Raw genomic sequence first — 25,550 nt, forward strand, 5'->3', positions numbered from 1 at the left:
AGCGTATGGCATCCTCGCCCAGCCAAGCTGCCGAGGGAGGCAGAGCAATCAGCACAGCGGCTGGAGCCAGGCTAATCGCTCACTTATATCAAGTCCTTCTCAAGACCTTCTTAATTATCTTCCTCTCTGATTGAGGTTGTAGAGGAAACAAATCACTGTTGTTTTGAAATGTGAAGGTTGTTATCTTAATATTGCACAGCCAGGCTGTGATTTCAGGAAGCTGTGCTGCAGTTCCGCCTATTAATGAGGGAGCGTAGGGAGGCAGGGCTTTTGAGGTGGGAACAGGCTTGGGCTCTAAAGATAGCCAGTGCTCCACCATCTGCTATGACAACTTCTCTGTAGATCGCTTATACTCTCTTCGCCTCTGCACTCATTGTGAATAATGTTTGCCTTGTGAGGAGTAGGGCTGGCAGATTAAATGGTCTGTTTGCCACTGGCAGTGCTGCACCCAGAATATGGCAGCCGGTTTTGGGGCCCTCTGCAATTCAGGAAGGATGGTGAGATGCTGGAGAGGATACAGTGGTGGGCTACCAAGATGTTCAGTGACCTAAAGCATATAATTGAAAAGGACACTTTGCGGGATCTGGACTTACTGAGTCTGGTGACAACAGGGGCTAACTGGGAATCTAATAGCAGTCTACAACTCCTTGAAAGGGACTTAACAAAGAAAGTGAATCATAACTCTTCTTCCAGTAGTGATAGATGATGGACACACACTGAAGGCCAGGAGTCTCACAGCAGCCACTAGGAAAAAAAAAACAAAACATCTCTGCTGGGAGGGTAGTACAGCACTGGCACAGGTCGCCCAGAGCGGCTCTGAGCCCTCCATCCCCAGCGGTGTTGAAGCCTTGGCTACTCAAAACGATGGTCAATGTAGGCTTGGTGACCTTCAGCAGTTAGGGTGGCCCAGTTGACCTCCAGGGCCCCTTCCAACAATGTGGGCATGATGGTGAGCAGTTATTTTATGAATGTATGTTTTTCATAATGCTCGTTTATGGTACTGATTTCCTCACCCAAGTTTGTCTTCAATGCCCAGTGTTCGGGCCTCAGTGAAAACCACAGATGAGACCACGCAGGTTTGGGGACTGATGGAAATGTTTAACTCAAAGCCATTGTTAGCAAATTCACATGAAGGTGTGCAAGCACATGGCTCATCAGATAGCTGGAGTTTACATCCTCTGACTGACTCTAAACCAGCCTTGCTTGAGGTGGGATGATGTTTCTCGGCATGCGACAGGTCTTAAATTGACAGCCTTGCTGGCTGGGAACTTGGGAAGGAAGGGAGCAAGAGGGATGTTGTCAGCTGACTTTAGCTTTCCTGCTCCATAGCAGTAGATAATTTTGTCTTCTGCTTGCCCTGCCACAATAATAAACCTTGCGAGAAAGCAAAGCTATGCAGACAAAAATCCCACCCTCAGCCCAGAAAGCGTGAGCCAGAAATAAAGGACACAGAGAGCAACTTTCTTTCTTCAATTTAATTGAAGTTACTTAGAAAAATAATCAGGCTTGAATGGCTTTTTTTAAGGAAAGATTCATGAGCAGTTCACAATTGTGTTGGCAATGTATAATTTAGCTTTTTTCTTTATTAACAGTATACTTAGGTATGAGGAGATACTTTTCTACAACAAGCCTTCTACTGCATACAAATAGGTTAAAAAAAAAAATCGAACCCCACATTGATGTTAAATTAGTCGTACACATTGTATTGTGCATGCATGTAAGAAAATAACACTCTCTGTAACAAGAGTAATAGTAAGGACAGTCCCTTTTTGTACCTGAAAAGTGCAGCAGACTACAGTGAAACCCTAAAACATCTGGGGTCAACTTCTAAAAGCACTTCTGCTTGTGGATTATTTATTTCATTTGTCTTACGCAGCGCATGGTTCAGGCAGTTTGCACGTTTCTGTGATAATGGACACGGTTTATGAAGAGACTGAAGCACAGACCAAGTCAGGTTTGGGAGGGCCTCCCACCACTCAGGAGTCACCACCACGTTCAGCCAAATCCGGCCTGGGCTCCAGATTAAGGTGCTTGGGACCATCGGGGGGGAATGAGCCCCCAGCTGTGGGTATCGCGCTGGGCAAGGAGCCACGGGTGCTGCTGGGCTCAGCGCTGGCCCTGCCAAATGATGGGGAGGCTGCTCACCGCTCCTCGAGCACAGGGGCTTTGAGGGAGCCGGGGCAGAGGTGGGGAGTGGGACCTTCCCCGCTGGGTCCTCCCTGTGCTCACCACTGCTCAACTAATACACGTCCTTCAAAAAACAGCAGCTCCCCGTGTGGCCCTCGTGGCCCCACGGGCACATCTGTATTTTCAATTTTGCTGTGGCTGCACTTTTGCCCGTTCATCTCCCAGGACCAGCTGTGGCCACGGCAGAAATGAACCCGGGAGGGAGGCAGGGCTCAGGAGCAAACCAGCTCCTCTGTTCCTCTGGCTGGGAAACACAGTGAAGAGATGGGCTAAAACCAACCTGGTTCCACGGCTGACCCTGCACTGCAGGTGGTGGCTGCCAGCTCACTGAGACGAGGAGGAATGACCCTGAGCCTCCTTCTGTGGGGAGGCAGGGGAAGGGGATATTTTTTGGCTCAGTCAAAACAACACACCCAGTAGAGCAAAAAGAAAAAGACTGTTCCTTAACATTTGTGGTCCTCCTCTGACGTGGTGAGGGCTTCATGCTCAACGCGCAGGACGCGATTGTATCCAGCATGTCAGCTGTTCATTTTAAATACAGCTCTACAGCCCATTCACAGCACCCCAGACCAGGCATAACATGATAAATGGACAATTTGTAGTAGTTTGGGATCAATTTTTTTTAAAAGCAAGTGACTTCTAACTACCCGCTTAAGACCACATAAAAGCCATCTCAGTGCTGAGCATCTGCCCATAGGGCAGCCCTCTGCAGGGAGGCAGAATCTGGGTAATCAAACCCAAAGTGGCTGCTAAAAAGCCCGGCTGGAGCAGCGCTCACCCTTCCGATCTCCTAAACATGGCTTTCTCCTAAAGCTTTTCTATCACAGCTGTCAAATAGGTTTTTTTTTTGTGTGTGTTCAGAACAGATAAAAATGTGGTGATGGCAGAGAAAAGTACAAAAAGAAAGGGGGAAGCACATCCTGTTTTTAAAATGTTTACTTTCTGAAGCAACTTTTTTCTTAAATGGAAAAAAATTTCCATCACAATCTGTTGGGGGGATTAACAGCTAACTGAAAACGACCAAAATGTGAACACTGTTGGATACAAGACCAAACAAACACACAGCTTGTAGGGAAATACTGGAGGGGGAAAGGGGAAATCTACCCTCAGACAGATTTTTTTTAACAAACATAGCCATTGAACTACGAACAAAAGAAAGCCTGGGCACACTGTGATAGGCACTTGCAACAGCTCTGCATGCTCTAAATGAGACAAAACTGCTTTCAAGTAAAACAGCAGCCAGTGATCAGCAACCGCTCAGGAATGCAGCGCTGTCAGGCGCAGACAGCCAGCTCTTCACTAGGCACTGGGTCAGTGCTCCAGGTTATAAATAGGCCCTGGGTTATGAAAACTGTGGCTGTTCTAGAATGGATAGGAAATTTATTTGTAGGGTATGATAAAAAAAAAAAATAATGACCCGAATCCTGGCTAAAAGCAAATCTAATTTTGAAAGGACTTCAGCTGCTATTTGCTATGTTAATCTGTTCTTCACTGAGATGTATTCAGCAACTTATTTTTATGAAATAAGATGGAACTTATTTTTCTTCATTAACCACATGTGTGTCCTGGAGACTAACGTAATTCAGTGGGTACCGTCAGCTACAGTATGACATTTTCAGGATCTGGCTCTGATGCTGTTAAAACCGCTCTGCCTTCAGCTGGGTTTTTTTAAATCTTCATTGATTTTTGGAAGGGTTGGGGCTGCTCACAAGATTGACACACAGGCAAGTCAAAACCCCATTTTAACACTCGTTCAACTTTAAAACAGATTTTAGTTTCCCACAAGTGCCTTCACTTAAGCCTCTGCCTCCTCCTGCCCATCAGCACCAGCGTGCTGCCGCCCCAGGATGGGGCAGCTTGACGTGGCTGCAGACCCTTCCCCAGGCAGGCACCTGCCACCCGCTTGGCCGTACACCTCACCTGCATCAAATCAAAGCAACATTTGGAGAAGCCAGTACTTCTGCCCACTGAGCTTGCTAATAGATCCACACTGAAATCTTGTTTTTCATTGTTTATTTGCCGTGATTAGATTGCTACTTGCTTGCCCAAAAGCATCGCTCGGTGTGCTAAGCCTGGTACAATCTGCCATCCCAACACGCAAAACAACCGCTACTGAGATGTTCACCTTAAATAAAAAGATTGTGGTCTCATGCGAGAGCTGACTTAGACGAAATACTAACCCAGTGGAAATTAGAAACATCCTTGTCAATGGTATTTAGTCATCAGCTAAAAAAAAAAAAAAGACTTCCCCTTCCTCCTAGGAAAAAGCCATGAAACCAGCATGTAGCAAGATGAAAGACCTTTTTTATTGCCTTTCATGCTTAGAGATCAACATGAAGATTACTTTGATTACTTTCTGACTTTTCAAATTACATGTCCACACCCTTTACAGCAACATACAGTGACGGGTGTTTTTTGAGCCAATTTTTGTTGCCCATCTTAAGATCAATTAGGGAGGCATGACTTGAAGAGGATGGAGCTCCCCCCACCCGCATCCTGGATATGAATTAAGTCAATGCCAATTGCGTTGGGCATTCAAAAATCTCTACAGTCACTATCAAAAAAGTAAATTTTTTTCTCATGGACCACCCTCAAATCTGCATTCTTTTGGGCTGGCAGGCTTTAAATTGAGAGGCAATGGGACTGGTCATATTCTTGATAAAATCATTAAGTCCAGACTTATAAAAAGTTCATGGTTTCTCTTCCCAAGGAATACATTCACATTTCTTTCAGTCATGGGTTTTAGATATCATGGATCTATCAAAATCTGCTTTACTTTTCCCTTTCAGGGCTAGATAGATTTTTTTTTTAGTATGCTTAAGTGCAATATCACTTTCTGAAGAAATTATTTCCACCACTGTTCTCAAAGTGTGTGGTATCAAGAACCATTCCCATATTAACTGGCATCAACAGCTAATGGAAGGATATTATTACCCAGAGACAAGCTGAACTAAGGAAAGCATAAAACCAGACTCCTTTTGTCCAACTGTTATCTTATCTCTGCTGCTGAAGTGACACCTACCAAGAGACCATGTTTTAAATAAGTATAAATAACATTAATTAGGATTGGAGGAATGCAAGATCAATGAAATTCACCAGAACACAATTAACAATTTTTTAAAACAGTGTAGCAATATTATTCATTTCTACAGCTAGATCATCACAATCCTGTTACCCTGCAGAGAGCTGTCCTTTCTTACAGTTGATTTAAATAATTTTGACTGTGCTGCTCGCAGCATCATTCAAAAAAAGAAAATATTAACTTACAAAATAACCCATCCTCCATATTTATTATGACAAATAAAAATCTTAAATAAAACAGGCTTTCTCTCCCCTCTCTCCCCCCGACCCATCCCTCATTCCAATTTCAGGTAGCTTGGCACTGAGTAATTGAACATTAAAAAATCAAGTTTGTAGACTTCATACAGCTGCGTTTGGTGCTCGGAGCTGATGTTCTGGAAGAACTCTGTGGTCATTTCATCAGTAGTTCTCGTAGACTTTGCATAGGTGGGGAACTTCAGGTAGTTTCCTACTCCTGCCAGCTGGAGAATGTAATTTGAATCCTCTTCGAGCGTTTCGTATTTTCCTATGAGGTCGTAGTGGATGTGGCAGGGGTGGCAGAGGGAGTACACAGTCTGCCAGTGCTCGTTGAAGGGCTCTTCTCTTTGGGTGTGTGGGTCGATGAGATAGGCCACAAACTCTTCAAACTTCACATCATCACCTTTACGCAGAGCTTCCTGGGTTGCGTTTTTCCTCTGGCGCCTCACGATTTTGGTGCCGTATCGCTTATGGAAGGAAGTGTTGTACTTCTGGGTGAACTTGTTCCTGTAGGCTGACACCAGTCTCTCAAAAGGCTCGCGAACAAAGAGGAACTTCATGTAGTTTTTCAAGCGGTGGTTGATCTCTGGGATGCTGTACTGGTTGAGGGTCTTCAGGTTTGAAGACACATGGGCCTCGTTGGCTGGGATTTCCATCGGATCGCTGTACTTGCCTCTTCCCGTCAAAACCATCATGACTCTCTTCCAGTTTGTGCAGGCCACTTTGGGAACATAGCAATAGATCATTTCATGATCTTCATCCACAACCAGGTGTTTGAGATCGTTGGGTGTCAGCACGCGGCGCTTCCTGCTAGATACGCTGGTTGCTCGGCACGTGTCTGTCACTTGGTCTCGTCTAATCTGATGAAGAATCGCTGTGTTGGACAACTGCAAAGGAAGGACAGGCACCAGTAAGTCAAGTGGCTGAGAAACTCTCACTGCGTTTTTGCTTGTTATACAAATTCATAGAAAAGTAGATTACTGCCTCTATAGAACAGGTCATTATGTCGCTGAGTAAAGTTGTTCCTATGCTAGAAGATGAACTCTTTTTGTCTCCAAACTTTGTGATACGTGCTGCTTAAACGCTGTTCACAAAGTGTCCAGGGCTTTGCTTTGAAGACAACTCAAAGGAGCACCAGCACTCCTGCAGCCTGGTGGCAAGTGTATTTACAGCACCCTCAGCCTGAGATGCGGTCACTGCTTAGTCCTGGAAGACAAATCTTCCCTACACTCTGCAGTCCATCCATGGCTACAGCAGCGCTGGACCCTGCCTGACTTTTTGCTGCTGAGATGGGGTAGGAAGACACCAGAGTTGGAAAATTTGTCAAAATGAAAACAGCATTTGCTCTTGTTGCTGATGTCTTTTATGCTAGAGACTTAATAATCGCAGCTTGTTTCTTGGCTATGACCTTGGCAGAAGAAATGGAGACCATGGAAATTCCTGTTTACCCCCCAGGGGAACATTCACTCAGATGTGATTTCTTGAGGAGCAGGGAGAATAATAGCCTCTAATAATAATTTGCCTCTCTGCTAAAGCCACATTGACAGAGAAGAAAAGAGGGTCAGCCTGCTAACACACACAGCACAATATTCACCCACAGCCTTTTACTGTTTGGTTAACAGCACCCTAACTTTCTACTATTACAGCTGCTGGATGCTTTGGAGAGGCTGTAATCTGTCTTGGGGAGGCCCAAAGAGAAGCTGCAGAGAGATGGCAATGGCCTCTCCGCCAGCCACCTCCTGCCCCGATTCTGTCCAGCAACAACAGCGAGAGCTTCTGCTAAGGCAGGTAATGAGCTTCTGGGGGAAACAGGGAATATTAGCTCAGGCAAAGGATCATGCCAACGCAGGGCTCCTGTGTTTGGTTACTCAGAGCCATCTGAAGTGTCTCCACAAGGCACAGTGTTTTGCTGTGCAGCCCTACCCCCACTGCTCCAAATGCCTTTTTACATATGCTGAATACATTGCATCAGAGCAACAGGGGGAAGGTTTTGGTGATGTTATTTACATTTACTTAACCCCACTTACCTGTGGATTTCAAAGAGCCTTATGCACAATAATTAGTTTAGCCTCAAAGCCAAGTATTAAGGAAGTATTGACCTTCCTATCTGGTAGGCAAGGAGGTCTGAGATGCCTTCTTGAATGCTGAGTCCTTCAGAAGCGTTTATCTGATATCTTCTAGTTAGGTTAACATGAATCACAGGACACTGCAACGAAGCATTTGAGGCAACGTAGACTGTATACATCTGCTATAGGAGTGTATAGCCTTTGGTTATAGGGGTCTTCCCCCTCGAAGATCTCAAAGGTATAATACCCTTGGCAAATGGTTTTGCACCAGCTTGGGGGTTCATACTGAACCTTCAGTTCCTGCAGCCATGGGTCAAATCTCTGCTTCCAGTATCAGCGTGATACTGGATTCATATTAAAAAATGACCTCACAGAACAAGATCCAAATGCACTTCAGAGGCACAACCCAACCCAAACCCCAAGATGGGATCAAGCCAGTTGTAGGATTTCTGAGCTTTGGAGGGAAAGGAGATAAAAATTGTATTGTTACAGACAAGCCCTAAGAGCCCGGGTTTCACTCACCGAAGGGGCAGCAAAAGCTTTTGCAACTCATGAGCAGCAGAGACCCTCCCTCCCTCTGAGCTGTGGTGGGTTGCAGAGGAACATTCTCGTGGGATGGGCAACACCAAGGGGCTGGTGCACCTCAAACTTGGGCAGGAAGTTTTTCTTCTTCAGGACAGCATTTATGTGCCAAGCCTTGGACCTCTGTATTTTGTACAGTGCCACACACCACTTCTCCTCTGAATTCCTTAATACTTTTCTCACCTCTTTAGCCTCGTTGTTCAGCAAAAAGGTTGGCTAATGGTTAAAACATGCAGTAGCCCAGTGCAGCTCCTTCAGACAGCTTGGCTCGTCTTTTGTGCGTGTGTGGTATCGCCCTGAACACCTCCCAGGTGCATTTCAAGGGCAGTTTTGTGTTACAGTCCAAGAGACGAGAAGCCAGATGTGAAAGGAGCTTCATGTTTCTTAGGAAAACTGACTGGCAGGGAGTTTCCAAAATAAAATGTTAGAAAGCAGTTGTCAAGGACCACACAGATTTTTTAAGAAAATTACTTTTCCTGTTAAAAAAATATAAAATCCCAATTTCAATTTATGCTGTCCTCAAAGAGATACAGAACTAATGGTCAGCTCTATACTGGTTAGAGTTACCAGTGAGTGATTTTCAAAGAACTAAAAAAAATGCTGTGCAAACACACAGACATAAAAATTCCCTCTGCAGACAGATAAAATGCCAAAATTTCTCCTCCTGCAGGCTTTCATCAATATCATATAGCACCGTACTGCTGTTTGCCTCTGGATTTGAGTAAAAAAAAAAAATGCCTGAATATACTGCTACATTACAATATTTTAATGCACTCTATTTGCTTTTCTGGTGCCATTCTTGGGATAAAGACAGAATTAAGTGGATGAGATTCTATGGCCTGTATTAGATAGAAGGTCAGATTTGATAATCTAATGGTTGCTTCAGACCCTAATCTGCAGATGAATCTTTGTAGAGCTGTGCTTTGCTCCTGATTTCATTCCTACATCAATAGGCTAAGCACTTCTTCCCCATGCATTAATGTTAATGAGATTTTCAAGCATTAGGAGTAGAGGGAAAAATGCAGCCTTAGTATTTGCAATTGGAAATTAAATTGGACTACATTAAATTCACTTTAAAGATGATACTTGTGCTTTTTTAATTGGTACTTGTCTCCCACTCTTTTCAACATGGAAGAAATGGCACGCAGATTCGGTCAGCTACATTTACGAAGTATACACCAACACCCCAGGGTCAGCTCTGCACATGCTCTGGCCTGTTTGGTGGCACACAGAACACGTATTAAATATCAGTGTAACACTAAAAGAGTATTGTCCTATTCTCACAAATTACAGTATGATTTGGTATGGCTGATGGATGAAGGACAATGTAGGAATTATAGTTTTGAAAACTCTACTTCCTTTTTTCTTTTGTTTTTTTTTCCTATTGACTTCAGCTTATTGAAAAAAAAAAGGTCCATTTAGTGACTGTCCTGGAACGACACCAACTCTATCAAAACCCATTTTCTTCTGAGCTACCTAACACACCTGATACACCCTGGAAGAGCTGACCTACCTCCTTCCCTCAGAGAAGCAAAGAGTCCTGCTGGCTCTCCTTGACGTTTAATGGTAACAGCCCTAAAAGGAGTGGGTGTCATGAAGGCCAAACTTGCACCGCACTAGTGAAAAGTCATGTAAGACGCCAGAGGGGCTTTAATGGAGCTCCTGCAGAATGACCAAACTCTTCCTTGTAAGAGGCAAACCCCAGAGAACATGCCCCATGGTCCCCAGAGCCTACAGCACCACATGAGGTAATCATAACAGCATTTTTCAATTTGATATTTTGAAATTATATATTAACACAGTTTTCTGATGCTAATCCTCATTTTACTTTACAGGCAAGGCTTTTAAGCTACGTAATAATTTCACTCCTGAAGCTGGTGAAGGGAACAGGGTAAACAATACAATTGCACAAGTCTGGAACTACATTTATTTAAACTAGAGGTCCACCTAGCCCGTGGAAAAGTGCTCACAACTAACAAGGAAAATACACCCTACAGATTTAAGCAGCCAGAGAGATAAGCTCCAAGGGACAGATATCTTTAAACCCACGGATGGTGAAGGGCAAATCAAACAGTTAGGGCCACGGAATGTATTCCCTCAAAGCTATTACAGATGTAGCTACAGCAGAGCTGTGAGAGCACAGCTGCTGCCTGGACACTGGTTGCTGCACCTTTGTCCATTACCAGAGGGCCCTGCTGACCCCGCAATTCAAGAAGCCACAATAAGTAATGGCCCTAAACCCACCCCACTTTCAGACAGGGCACTTCTAAGCATGTGTGCAGGTTACCCTGAGAGCAGTGTGGAGATGGTGATAAAGACAGTACTCAGGTCTGTCCTCTGACAGTTCAACTTGGACTTCAGATGGGCATTAAAGGTTTTGGGAAGGCATCTGATAAAAGCATCCGTTCTTCCCTGAAAGGACTGACAACACCATAGATGCACTGGATCACGGTTTTTTTCCTGCAGAAGTTGTAACAGGTGACAGAGAAGAAGGGCATGCCAAGATGAAAGTTTTTCTTCCTTTTCTGATGCAGGAACCGAGTCGAACAGGGAGGCATGAGCAGCGGGAGACTCCCAAGCTCAGCAGCATTTAAAAGAAGAAGAAGAAGAAGAAGAAGAAAAAAAAGTAGTCTGGAGCCACTCTGATCCCAGAAGCTTCTCATCTCCATCAGTCCCAACCTAACAAGGGAGGAACACTAAGTCCAGCACACTCTGCTCATGTGGATGTGTTCCATACAGCAGGGCAGGACACGGACGGGACTTTGAGTGTAGCGCACTAGGGATTAGACTGACCAGAAATATACATGCTGACTGATTGACAATCATCAACCCACGAGATGAAAAGGTTATTCAAGGTAAATCACAGTAATGAGGTGGGAAGTATTTTCTCCTGGTTACTTAGGCACAGCAGGATAAAATAATCTTTGAACGCCTTTCCAAGCTTAATGGCCAAGCAGCAAGTTCAGATTTAAACACAGGACGCTTTTAACTAGTGTTTTTCTCTGAATATAGTAGTTTACTGCAATCTAGGACCAGAGATCAATCCAATTCTCAAGTACCTGCACTGAAAGCACTTTTTTAATAGAAGGATGGAAATATCTAAGTGTCACTCAAAAAAAATTAAATTAAATTTTGCCTCACTATAAAAAAATTAGTGTGGAGCGATGTATCGTCCACACTTACAAGGCAGGGGTTTATTCATTTCTATTGTCCTGCCTGTGGCTGCTGCCCTGTACATTACTGTAACCAGGTTCACAAATGTTAGGAGTGCTAACACGACATTTGGGCATGGCAGGCTAAAGGGCAAAATTTTCCAGATTAGTTCAGAGTGGAGTAAGGGGGATAAATATTGTGAATGGGGTTTGCACTCTCATGGCCTGCTAAATTGCTTTTTCTCTTCAGTATGGCATTAACAAAGACTTTGCATCTGCCTTTAATTCTTCAATTGTACTTGTGTTTGGAGGTTTGGGTTCTGTCCTACGCTGGAACTATGCAAGTTGCTGCAGCGTTCCCCTCACCTGTGGTCCAAGCAGCTATCAATCAAAATCAGCTGTATCTCTGCAAATATCCAGTTGGGTCTATCCGGTAGCACTGTTAAGCTTAGCATAAACCAGATCTCACCTCCACCAAATTCTTCTGAACAGTATTGTTTAGAAGGTTTGTGCAGCAGGCTCATAACCCATTGAAAACAAGGTCTTAACGTGAAAAGTGTCGGACAGATGAACTATAGGTGGCACTAATGGTCCTAGTTATGTGACATTGGGAGAGACTAGTATTTCAGTTGACTAAAATCTCTCTGGGATTATCAGCTCACCTTCCTCCGGCCCATCAACCATACAATCTCAGTTCCAGGAGGTGTTTGCTATTTAATATATAAAATGTTTCTTGGTATTACTTATATTTTCCCAAATGCTTTGCTTAAGGGCTTTTTTTTTCCTTGCTTTTTTTTTTTTTTTTTTTGAGCAGGAGGTTACATGCAAGCACGCTTCCAATCCTGTTTTTACATAAAAAGCATAAGTAAGATTCTTGCAACCTTGATGGACAGCTTTGAAGTTACAAACATCTTTTAGACTATTTTAACACTTGGTTTTTACAATTTGCATCCATAATTACCCTACTTGGTGTATACATATATTCCTTACATCAAATTCTAGATTGTTTTCTTTAAAACATTCAGCATTAGACAATAAAGGGGAACTAGCAATTTTTCATACTTGACAGTCCAAGCATAGGCATTTCTCAAACCATCACAAACAATTATTATTCTTTGCAGATTTCTACAGATGACAGTCAGACAATTATAGCTATGTTGAATCAAAACACTGAATCTAAAAGAACAATTGCATTTTAGATAAAAGGATGTTATTAAACTGACCTGGACTGCAATAATTTTTTTTAAGTAATAGCTTTGCAGGGTTTCATACTTTGATTTATTTCACATTTCAAAGCATATTACTCTTGACTTAGCTTTTTCAAAAATTTCCAGCACTCAACTGAGAACCCCACCAAAACCTCAATTAATATTTGTTCAGAGTCCAATAAAGCAGACTAAAAAGCACATTGTGTGTACTGGAGATGGAAGTGCTTAACATCTTCCCTGACAACTTGCAGACAGACAAACTGGAATACAAATTTGCTCTGAAAATGTCTCTACAGAGTGTCTGGATAACAGAAGATAGTAAAACTAATATAAACTTAGGAGCATTTTTACTAAGTGAGAAAATTTTACAGACAAATCATATCCTTTGAAGGAAACTCTTGAAATCTTACAAAGCCTCTTTCTTTTCTCCGTTTCATGCATTGAACTTATTGCCCCTTATCTCACAAGATAAGGCCGAATACCCATTTTTTTCAAATAATTTTCTGTATTGCAACCCAAGATAACCACACCATTTTTAGTTCCCACCAGGGCTATGGAAAGAAGGATCAAAGCTGCTGAGGGTAAAACAGTCGTACACAGTAGCTGCTAGCAATGTATTGTCCAAAATCCTAAACTGCTTCACATGTTCCCTCCTTCTTCCTATACAGGGTCCCAACTTTGTCCGTTTGCATGCGTGTACAAGGGAAGGGCAAAACAATTCAGCAGTTGCATTACTTTGGCTCCAGAGGCTATCATTATTTGAATAAGGACACACCCAAACCCCCATCAACTTTGGCATTCACCGTTCTTTCTCCAGTTTTTTGATTTGGGTGCTACAAAATAACACTAAACCAGTCAAAATCTGGCAGCAGACACATGCAGCCGCAAATGCTGATGCTTTCCTGGGAAAACTTCACAACTAAGTCATTAAGTATTGGCCTTTTTGTCTTGGAGAGCCTAAATGATGTGAAAATCTCTTCGTAAAATCACAGCCTGACACCAAGTGATACCAGCTGTATGTTAAAACCAGCTTTTTAATCAGCCTAAGACTCCGTCACACAAGAAGGTATGGATTCAGGAAGAAAAAGAGGGAGCCCCTTTCTAAAAGCCACCTTCTCCTGTAGAATCCCAAACATCTTTGAAAGCCTTTCCATTCCCATTCTCCCTGCTTGAAACTGTTTAGAGTCAGTACGTAGGTTTTGGGGCTAAGATGATGAACGTATACATCCTGGGAAACATCTCCTCTGAACAAGGAGATGAAAAAGTTGGAAGTGCCCAGGAAGACCAGGCAGAAAGACCTATGGCCTGGCCACACAGGGGGTGAAGGACATGCCACCATGCATGTCACTATTCTGAAGCTCTGGCGTAATTTTACAAACACAGGGCAGGCAAAATTGGAGTGACCGAGTTGAAGTGCAGTACACTCAAGAGGTAAGAAATTGTCAGGAAAGCTGGAGGAACCTCGAGCTGGGAATAATTAAAGCAAAAAGTCTTCATGTTGGTGGGTGTCTTGGGATTTAATTTACAGAAGAGAAGTTTGGGTCCTTGCATTGCATGTACAAAGAGCACTCTGCATCATCTTTCCAGCAGCTGACGCCAGCTGTCAAAGGGGAGGGTGAGAAGGCGAATTTGGCAGATGGCCAACCTTTTTTTTTTTTTAAATTCATAGCAAAAAGAAGCGGATGAAACCCTGGGCTGGGACCTCAGCTGCCACGGTGGGGTGAGGGTGATGGAGCTGCGGTGCCTTCCCGCGGTGGAGGCTCTGCTGCTGGGAGCCTGACCACCCCACGCTGCCGCTGAAGCGGCTCGCCGCCACTTTGACAGAAAAGGACAGCGTGTGATGAATTTGTCCACTCCTGGCTCATTCTCTAAGTGCAGCCATAAATCACTGTTTGTATTAAAAAGCTGAAAGGTCTGGCTATCTTATGAATTTAATTTTAAAATGAAAACTTTCTGGCCTTTCCCCTCCAAAACACACACCAACAGATGTGCACACATGTGATGGCTGGAGCTGAGCTCATGCTCTCTGTGCCTGTGCGTGTAACCTGTAACACACAGAGACACAACCCTGGTCTTTCTAACTCTCCTGGTCCCCAGGCATGAATGTTTCACCTCTACGCTACAACCACTGGCCACTCAAGGCTGCCTCAGGTAGTCCTTAGGAGCCCCTACCTATCACCCTTGATGGACTTAATTACACTAATGGGTGATTTGACAGACATACAGTGGCAAAGAGTGAGTTTGCTCTCACAGCTGCGGGACAGGGTAGTGGAGACCTCGTGGTGGGACACAACAGCATGCCACATTTGAGAGTATGAGGCTGCACTTGATCTTCTTGGCTGAGGGGGAGCCGATTGCATCCACCCTTGCCTGGGAAAGCCCCTTCCTGAGGAAGCACTACTGTTGGCTGGGAAAGGGCTGGGCTTGCAGAACTGCCTCCAAGTCACTAGGCGCTGTCGACAGGGGCAAAGGGACTTGCACTGTTTATCTCACAACACCCAGGTTGCAATCAAGGTGTAGATGAATCACAAACTGGGACAAATCAAGCCTAGGGACAAGCACAGGCATTGGGAAGCTTGAAGCCAAGGGAGTGACCTGTAGCTGCTGTACTCTGCTATTACATCTCTACTGTGGGAGCTGTAGATGTAGTTTTCAAGGAGAGGCTTGAGGACTGGTTAGCAAAAGGCATGCCATGGACATCTGCAAATGGTGTACCAGGAGGAGCACTGGGCTGGGGATGCATGAAGTCAGCCAGGGTGGAGCTGGGAGTAGCCCTTAAAAAACAGAATAAGAAACTGCATTTTAACATAGCTGGTATCTAGGAGACAATGGGAAAACTGACATTTATTTTTCTGTTGCAAGAAGTTGTGGTAGTAGGGGTGAGATAAACTGGGTGGAGGGGAAACAGGATGAAGTAGGTACATAAATACAAAAATACATAAGAAATTCCACAAGGAGGAAGGGAATAATCTTCTGTCTGGACTCACTGTGCTTAGGACAAATAGTAACAAAACTAAACAAGAGACACTCAGTTTAGATATAGGAAAAATCCCAGCTGAAAGGATAAGATATGTCTGTGCTGGAAAATAGTGAGGAATCTCCAGCACAAGGAACCTCCAAGAACCTACCCGAGAAGGCGTCAGAGTGACCTAAATGATCTGGCCAGGAGGGCAGGTGTCTCCTTGTGAGTCCTTCAAGCTTCATGAACCTGGGACAGTGGCTTCTGGAAGGTAAGCTCACTGTTGAAAACCTAGGTATTTCACACAGTTTGTGAACAAGGCTTTCAGCGAACGCTGCAGAGCCACACGGACAGAGAGGCCAGTTAGTGCTTTGAATGAAACCCGCAGGAAAAGGCAACAACATCAAACTACGGAGTGGGCAGGGACCTGACAGGTGCTCAGACACCACCATGATGGACATCAGGTGATACCTTGCACAGGATATGGTGGAGGAGATGCACGCAGCCTGAACGCCTGGAGTTGCCTGGGACACACATGCCCTGCTCACCCCTGGCAGCAGATGTTAATGGATTTCTTGGTAACACAAATCCTCTTCCTGTACCTCTGGGTCACAGCTTAGGTGCTGCACAGTCAAGTAGAAATACTTATTTTCTTCTCAGCAGGATATCTGCTATTTTAACTGAATACAATTTACTCAGTCCCATGCTAAATCAGGGTAATACGTTTCCAATTTTTAACTCAGCATGTAGAACACCAATATTGCTCCAAAGCTTTTGAAACCCAAATAGGAAAAACAGAAGATAGTTGCTGCATAGCTGGTTTCTTTACATATAATTCATGAGCTTTAGCAACCCGCTGAAGGAGAAAGGAACCCCGTAATTATGTGTTTAGCCATGTTGAGCCCCTGTCCCCCATGACCAGGGCAGGCACTCTGAGCGGGATGCTGCAGGACGTCCTCTTGTAACATCTCCCTCCCACGAACCAGGGGTACAGGCTTAGGCCCCTATCAAGAAATGCCGTGCTGTTTTTTTTTAAGGTAAGACATTGGAAGGAGGAGTGATCATGCCCGACAGTGTATAACTCTGCTGTAACCTCTCCCTCGTGAGGCTTGCTTGTGGTCTCACTGGATGGTGCAAAGGTCCGGAGGAGATGGAGAAGACAGAGCTGATAACACTCCTCAGCAGGTCCGTGGCAGAAACAAGAAGATATTTCAAGGCCTATCTCAGTATGACTTTTTTTTTCAAGTAATGATTTGAACTAATTCATCCGAGCACAGACTGGCAAAACACACAAATCCTTTGGATAATGGATTTTCTTCTCCTCAACTAAACTATTACAAATTAACATTGAATTTCTTTTACTTCCCTCTGGTGAGGTTATATTGTGCTCAGACTAAGCCTTGCTATTCCGAGGTAACTCTTCCTGGCACATTTGTCCGTGCCACTCACTGATGTTCACAGAAGGCAAGTAACCAAGGTTGCTCCTTCTCCACAGCCTTAACTACAGCAAACCAGAAACTTTTCACCTTTCTGCTGGTGTACAAAAAGAATTAGATAACCCCCTGCTTCAAAAGACAAAAGGCCTTTTCTATTAAAATGCTAGCATCCATTTATAATCTTAATTACAACAGGCTTCCCAGGAAAACTTCCAGCCACAGAATGAAGTGGTACAGAAATAAGATTCTGGGTTAACATGGAAAGCCTGTTTCATCAATAGCTTCCTAAGTCTCATTTCTTCTGCCTTGAGATAAATACCAATGACTCTGACCCTGAAGGACGCTCAGTCCCAAACAAGCCAGCAGCAGTCATTTAGTCCAACCCTAACGCTGTCAGGATTGGACCCAAAGAGGGACCAAAGCAAGAGACCGCAGATGTACCATGACACAGAAGAGGGATTTTTTTTGCTTTTGCAATATTTTCTCATTTTGTAAAAAAACAGATGTTTCAGTCTTTGTGCACTGAAAGAAACTCACTGCTGGTAGCCGACCACAAATGGCTCCACCACCGGGAAGCAAAAAGCATCTGCATAAGGCTGCCCTCTCTCTTGGCCACCGACACCTCTTCCCAAATGCCAGCACACTCCATCCACAGTGCCAGCTGTACCCAAATGACAATATCCAACGCTCTGCGGATCTGACCACCAGGCCCTCGCTGGAAACTTCCCGTCTCCCTGCGTCCCTCTGAATTGCAGCATGGGAGACCTCAGCACGGCAATAAAAGAACAGACAACATGCCTAGGTAATCTTCTTTAAACCCTGACAAACCGAAAAGTGTCTTGCTTGTATTTTTAAGCACCTGACTTGCTACATTAAGCCTTCGTATGTTGGAGCATGAGGGCAATGTTAAAAGTAACTTCCATCAGCTGTTTAAGACAACTGGAAGGTACAATTATCAGCACGGTGCCTTGTTAATTTTCCTCATCTCTACAGCTGTGTTTACTGCGATTTGTAAGGGTTCTCTGTCTCATCTACTAACAGAACCATTTAGGGACTGCATACTAAATGTTAATTTACAATGGAAGAACAAATTCTTAGTATTTCTTTAAATGGCAGCTATTTTTTTGAAACTGTTCCCTCAGCTACACCCTGAAAGAAATCACACATCATCTTCTTTTGCCTTTTTTTTAATGCTCATTGTTTTTTAAACTTCCCAAAGAAAACGAGCAGAAAAGGCCACTCTGAGCTCTTCCTTTTGGGATCCTTCTCTGGCTGCAGCCAAGCACTGTGTCCTTGCTCTTTGCTCCTTTCACGGATGCTGAACGTGCGCCAGCCTCTCATCAGTTCCCTCTCTATCTGCTGAAAGGGCTGGCTCCCTCTTTGCTGCTCTCATACCCTTGTCATCCGCCTTGCCCCACCTGCAGCTTGAGCATGCCAGCAAAGATCAGAAGAAAAAGGAGCTCCAGGACCGAGTTTTCATCTAGCTTTTGCTCTGCATGCAAAATCCCCCAAAGCGGGTCCTTGCTGTCCTTGAGCTGACTGCAGCACTAGGCAGGCGCTCATGGCATTTGTGAGCATGGAGGGCACTGAAAGATCAGGGAGATATCCCTTTTCTCTGAGCAGCAGGGAAAGGCGAGAGGCAGAGAGGTGCCAACCCACAACCCTCTGGCCCGAAGGGACATGGTCTGACAGCTAGGAGTGAGTCGAGGCATTCAGCTGCGTGGGCAACGGGAGCCAAGAGCGTGCACTTGATGGAAACGTGCCCTCTCCTGCGCAGCCGGGAACAGGACGGCTCTGTCCCGCACACAGGGCTAGTCCTGTTCCACCTCCCACGGGGCTCCTCACGTGGCAGACGGGTGCTTTTTGCCTTAAGCTGCCCGTACATAGAGCTTCCCCTCAGCACAGGTAAAACGTAGCGCCTGGCGGTTTACACCCTCTGTGCCACTTTTTGGTATTACAGCCTTGGAAACGTACTTATGGGGGGACTGACTGCTCAGCTATCGATACCTCCCCCTACCACTGGCTTCTGCTTGCCTACTCGTACCAGCCTGCTACCGTTCTCAGGACCTTTTATTTTAATGAGCTGCTTATTTTCTCTTTGATTAACAAATGACGCCAGTAAGCTGGGTGGGAATACATACATCTCCCTATATACAAATGCACCCATATGCATATATACATCCCTGCCCACATCCCAGGAGTAAGCACCCAGATGGCACAGTGGGTTATGTGGGTCACAGACCAGGGTGCACGGGTGCTTCCAGGTGGTACTGAAGCACTGAAAGGCTTTCTCATGCATTAAGTAGGTGGGACTGAAAAAGCTCAGTAGCACAGTGGAGGGAAAGCATGCACTGCTGCTGATCTTGCTTAGTAGGGTGGTCTGAGAAGAATCCATGGTGCCCACAGCCAGCCAGCACATGGAACCGCTGCCACCTCTCCGATGATTTCAGTCAAGAAAGCAGAGGCACATGATGGCTCCTGAGAAACACTGGGAGTTGATGCTGTTCTGGCTTATTGAATGGAGGTGTCCTTCTCCAGAGCTGACAGGTGACATGGATTTAGGAGCAGGGAGAAGTGTCAAGTTCGCATGTTGCAAGAGCTGATATTCCTGACAGGAGAAGTAAACCTAAATTACAGTTTCCAGCTAAGAGAGCTGTCTTTTTAGATTCTCTGTGCAGTAACTTCCACCCCCTGGATCCATGAATGAAGAGCTAACAGTTCCTCCTCCAACCCACAGCATTGCCTGCTGCAGAGCCCGTCTTTGCAAGGCAGGGAGAGCTGCCAAGCGCCGCTGTGCCCTTCACCCCACTGGGGGGCTTCCATGGCACAAATGCCTTCCACAAACATGCTGATAATTAACAGTGGATTTTGCTCTTTGAACATATCCTGCCTTTTATGAGCTGCATCAGCACAGCTGACCTAGAGATTAACAACGGCATCCAACTGCTCTCAACCCTTGTAGTTTTGCATTTCAAATATAAACCTGATTTTCATGGAAGTCTGCTTATCCTGTTGTTTCTAAATCCCTTCTGGAGGTTAATACTAGACAGAACAGGTCATGATGTAAAGGTCCATTTGCAAGGACCACGCTTAAACGCTTTTGATCAGGTGTCTGCAACCCTATATCCATTCCTGTAATCCATCCCCATGTGTCTCTTCCAATTGCTGTGTATCCCAGCTAGCACGAGCAGGGAAGTCTCACAAAGCCTCTTCCCAACTTCTCCTACTGTTTTTAGAGACCTTCTCTTCCTGCTCCATTACCTAACTTTGTCTCTGGCTTTGTTTGTTTAAAAATAAGCTTTGCTCACAGGGAAAAGCAGTACATGGGAGTCACTGCTTCCAGGAGCAAACTGTAATTTTACTCAACAACTTCTGCCCTCCTGGGTGCTTCTGTCCTCATGTGTGCTCTCTTCTTGCAGCTCGCCGTCACCTCTCTCTATGCACATGCAAGTGCAAGCCCCCAACTTCAGTCCGTCCCCCCAGTGCTCTTCAGAAGTGGTCAAGGCCCCCTAACTCACCTTATTAACACCACTGCACTCTGTCAGCCCCTGGTTAATGCAATACAGGGTCCAAGGTAATCCCAGTTATTTTAAAGTGAGCCTTAACTCTTTGTTCTGCCTGAACATTTTCACTGAGCCTCTCACTGCTCTTTCCTCATTCTCCTCAGCTGCTCTTCATTTAAGCCTTCTAGCATCCCTTTTGCAATACCGCTAGAGTTCAAGTTGAACTTTCAAACCCACGGAGGGCTGGGAGCAGAGGGAGGAGGTGCAAACATTTTCAAAGGAAGGCATGAATGTTAAACAGGATGAGTAAGAGGCTGCTCTGAAACACACATAGTACTTAGGAGATTGAGATAAAGCAGCTACCACACACTACTAGTTTAAACCTGATGCAGAACATCTGCTCCTGTTTCGCTTTTAATGATTCATGTTCTCTTGTCTGCAGGTCCAGAGAGAGAAGGACCACCTGAGCAGAGATAAACCACAGGTTCACTTATACTGTTTCCAGGATGAGAAAACACTTGCCAAGATTAGCTGAGAAAAACTGAACTGCTGAACAGCCAGCTAGACTACGCAGAGCCTACACATCAGCCTAATAGTACTTTTTGTTCCCTCTTCACCCACCCCAACATTGCAGACAGGATTGGGCTCCTCTCATCCTCCCCTGCCCACTTAGTTTTTGTGGATCAACTGAGATCAGTAAATCTTAGGAGCTCAACCGTAGCCTAAAATTACAGCTTGTTGGAAGTATTATGAGGTCTCTTGGCTCCCTATGGCGAGGCAGTGGAGCAGTCCTGAGTCCACTAAAATATGGGTATGTCTTAGCTATGACCTGCCTCGTTAGGAACTGAAGGCAACAGATGTACACATTGAATGGGAATAAATGCTGGTTCCCAGATAAACCTCAGATAAACTGCAGAGGGATATGCAGGTGCTGGCAGGATGGATAACTCCTCCTGAAGCTGCATCTGGAGCCGCTATTGCAGACTGAGGCCTGGGATAAAAATAACACTCGGTACTTATCTGGTCTTTTCCCATCTGTAAGCTTCAAAGCATAACGCATCATCCCCGATTTCCAGATGTGAGAAGCAAGCCACAAAGAACCAGTCCAGTGTTGCTACGTTTTTCTACCACATTCACAAGCTGAACCTTGTCCTCTCCTAACATCTCTTCCCTGCCCAAGCGGGACTCTGCTGGGTTGAAGGCAAGGCAACCCAATGCTATCAGCACTTTCAATTTGCTGTGATTCTGCTCGTATTTTAAGATGGGAAGTGGGGTTATTTTTCAGCCCTGGTTCCTGGTACTTCTCTGGGAGAATTTCACAACAAAATATCTCTTTGAATACTTGTCCTCCCTGAAGTTTCTAGTCCTCCCAATTACATAAAGGTTAAGTAAATGGATTAAACTAGAGTCTCAAAATTCAGGTTGAGGATTTGTGGCACTAAAGAATGCTGGTATCAGCAGATTACAGATACTCAAAGCATTTGGTTTAGACTTACACCTTTCCCTCTTTGTTATTTCTTTCCTGAAAACACTTGAGAATCACATGTTACATGGTGTAACTTCCACATCAAGCTGGTGCCTATGACAAATTAATAACAGACTTTTGGCACTGCCTTTTGTGAAAATGTATAGCAGCAACACCGTTTTCCGTTTATCAAAACAACCACCTTATATGCCACTGAGATCTAACAGAAAATCATCAATGCTCAGTACAGTCAGAGCACTCCAAGATGCTATACTGGGATTAAAAAAAATAATCACTTAAGTACAAAAAAGGAGGGCTACATGTATTGGTCTGTTTTTTAATGTAATAATATGTTTGCCACACCCCTGAAAACCAACCTGTATGTTACTGAAAAAACATAAAGCTCATGGATCTATAAAGGTCATGGAGAGAAGTAAAAAGCACCATTTGATTTTTGCTGGAAAAGTACTGCGTTCACTGCAAGAAACAGGGGGGTGTGAGAAGCATACAGTTTATCTGGAGCAGGTGGACCGTATTAAGCCAAACCAGTCCAATTTGGAGAAGCCGCATTAAGAAGCTGGTTAGTGGGTACAGCTTAGATGAAGTACTACAACTCTGCCTACCTGCTTCAGCCTACCACATCTTACTCATCTGTGTTAAAAACAACTAGAAACACAGTAGAGAAGGTGAAGGCAAGCATGAAGGAAAACAAGTAGTTTGAGTGATTCCCTGAAAAAAACCAACCCCAAACACTAACAAAACCACAGACTGCCTGGGAACAGCTCTCTGGGTTTGAATGGCATCTGGTAAAGCAGTCTGGTACCTCAACATTGGTACAAAGATGAATGAATGGTCTAAAATGTCCGTCTATGGATGACAGGAGAAAAAAGTTCGTGAACAGGTTTTTAAAGCATTACAGTTCCCTCCATGGAAGCAAGTGAAATCAGAGCCTGGGTCTGGCATTAGGAAGTGAAGGTGAAGGAACACAGAGAAGAAAACGAAAATTATATGTAGTAAAAATATTGCTCCTACATCTCTGGACTGAAGGGCTTCCTTCGAGAAGCTCTCGCTTTTGATGGCAGAGGATGACATCTCTCTGGGATGGGAGAGAAAAGGAAAACAGAGAAGCCTGTGATAGATGAAAACTACTAAACAAAAGAGACTGTCTGGGGAATTAATATTTATGAAATGCAAAAAAGACTGTAGTAAAATAAGAGATAACACAAACCTAATAAAAGCAGAGTTGTTCTGAATTAAAAAATACAAGATGCAGAGCCTGCCATCTGGTGCTGTACTATCAAGAAACCAGTTCCCCTCTGTCTCAGGCGATGTCAAAACAAAAAAACCTGACATACAGGCCTGATTCAAAAACCAGTGACATCAATGGAAAAACTCCTCTTGATTTCCAAAAGCTTTTGACTTGACTCTTTGGGAATTTCTGATGTCGTTAAGAGCTGGAAACAAACCACTATGACCCCCTGAAGAAACGCTAATGCTCACCCAGTGGCACAGAGAGATGCTAAAGGGCCAAAGGGTTACTGCCAGAAGTGGAACAGCTTCTCCGCTCAGTAGAGAACAACGGTGCCTCCTAAATCTTGGCGTGGGGTGTTGGCGGTGTTACATACAGTGTTATGGAGGTGATTATTTTTGAAACTGTGTATGGGAGTTATTGCACCAATAGCTGCTTAAAGCCTTTCAAAACCTTCCCCCATCACAGGTGTGAGCTAGAAAAGATGTTTTCACTCAGAGAACCTCCTCTCGCCAAGGAGTATCATAGTGTGCCATATTTAATGCGCTGTCTAGTCTTGTTTTTAAAGTCCATTTGCTTTTGGGGAGGAAAATGTTTTATAAGCCTAGTGCATCTCTCTGTTCAGAAGCATTTCTTCTGATATTCTGCTAAAGTTTGCATTTCCTTTTTTGTATTTTTTTTCCATTAAATAAACCCACGGCCAGAAGATCACAAATGTGGAAGTGGGTCAGTTAAAAAAGGCTGAATGAAAAACCACAGTGACAACCTCAATTCTGAGTTTGGTTCTCTGTGGGTTCATTTCCTGGATGAGGTTTTCATTTTAGGTACAGTTGTTTTTCATTTCCTGGCATGGTTTGCTCTGGTTTATGCCCACGGACTTGCACTAATAAAGTCCTATGGCTCTGTGAAAGGAGGATAAACATAGATGCTAATAAACTGAAAGTCTTACCTTCTGCACTATTTCTTTTCTTTAATAGCACTTCCCAGATCGAGGTCTTTAGATGGTGTAACTACAGCCCAGGTCCCCAGGCTCAGAGTTAGAGATGCCACATGAACTGTGGGATCCCTTTCTCACAAGCGGTCATGTTGAAAGAGCGTTTGCTCCAGCAAGTGAGTATATCCTCACCCCAGGGTACTCATGGTGCACAGCGAGCCAAGCTGCACAGACCCTGGGCTCAGACCCTCTTCATGGGCGCAACCTTCGGTGCCTAGCACTGACTTGAAGAGGGATGCTTACCCTGAGCCAACACAATGTTGGGTCAAGACTGTGTGGGGTGTCACAGGGTCCTTCTTGCCATCTGGTGTGGTCAGAGGGAGGGGGCACAGTGCCCCACAGGGGCAGCAGAGCAAAGGCGATGCTAACGCACCTTCATCCCTTTGGTGTGCGTGGGCATGATGGCACAGCAGGGGATGCCATCTGGCCTGATCCTACCCTGAGCCTGTGGCTGTCTGGGTGACAAACCTGTACAGGCAACTGCTCCTGGAAATACCAGCTTCTTCCTGGTGAAGAAGGAGTGAGCCTCTAGGGTGAAATGCCAGGTTATGGGGCATTTCAGACCTATTAATATAATTTAGAAAGAAAAAGAAAATCTACATTGGGCTATTAGCAAAAATCAGGTGTTGGAGTGCAGGGAAGGCGCATAAAACACTGCATTAAACTACAGCAGTTTTGTTCTACCTCAGATCATAAAGTTTATTGAATGACTCCCAGAAGAGGGGAAAATGGATTTGGCACTCGGCAATGAAGTCTATAATTAGTTTTTTATAGACAATCCATGAACTGTGTTCGACTCCTGGCAATTTTTTGTGGCATTGGCTTGTGAATGCCCTTGTCCAGCGCCACCATCGGTGGGATGTACAGCTCGAGGGCTCTGGGCTGTCCCTTACCTGTTGTGAGGAGCCGCGGTGGAGCAGGAGCCGGATTCTCCCTGTTGTGCCATTGGAAAGGAGCAGCAATGGGTCCCTTCAGCCACCCAAGGCCACCCCAACCACCTGGAGACTGGCAGGCAGGACCGAAGCTGTGGTTGACCTGGCCTCCAGAGAGCCCTGAAGCTGTGGGAGGCAGTGGCGGTGACCTGTCCTCTGAGCTCGGCTGCACTGGAAGAGCCAAACTCATGAATGTGTCTGTGGCAAACCAGGTCTGGCGTTTTGTGACTCATGGACCCTTGAGCATTTCCAACCACCTGGTTTCCCAGAACTGGCCAATCTGACAGGTTTGCTGCCAAATTAATAAAATAAATGAAATGCATGGATATATGAAATCATGGGAATGCAGCTAGGAATGTAACGTACCACTTCATGGAGGTTTAAAAAGCTCTGTATCTGAGATAAGATGGGGTGGGTATACTGAGATGGGATAATTTAAAAGACTCACTAGCACCATATGAAAATACTTTCTGAAATTATTTACACAACAAAATTTTAT

General features: G+C 44.7%; 1 protein-coding gene across 3 annotated transcripts in view; it reads right to left on the bottom strand.

Annotated features, from left to right (window-relative positions):
* Positions 1–1,466: 1,466 nt before the first annotated feature.
* CHST11 (carbohydrate sulfotransferase 11) overlaps positions 1,467–25,550 on the bottom strand; it is a 180,711-nt gene continuing 156,627 nt past the window's right edge. For all 3 annotated transcript variants that reach the window (XM_064456042.1, XM_064456033.1, XM_064456046.1), the window contains exon 3: positions 1,467–6,392. In XM_064456042.1, the coding sequence (XP_064312112.1) occupies positions 5,544–6,392 (849 nt within the window). In that variant the 3' untranslated portion in view covers positions 1,467–5,543. The remainder of the gene's footprint in view (positions 6,393–25,550) is intronic.

This window comes from Phalacrocorax carbo, chromosome 1 (assembly GCF_963921805.1).
Source record: "Phalacrocorax carbo chromosome 1, bPhaCar2.1, whole genome shotgun sequence".
Lineage (NCBI taxonomy): Eukaryota > Metazoa > Chordata > Aves > Suliformes > Phalacrocoracidae > Phalacrocorax > Phalacrocorax carbo.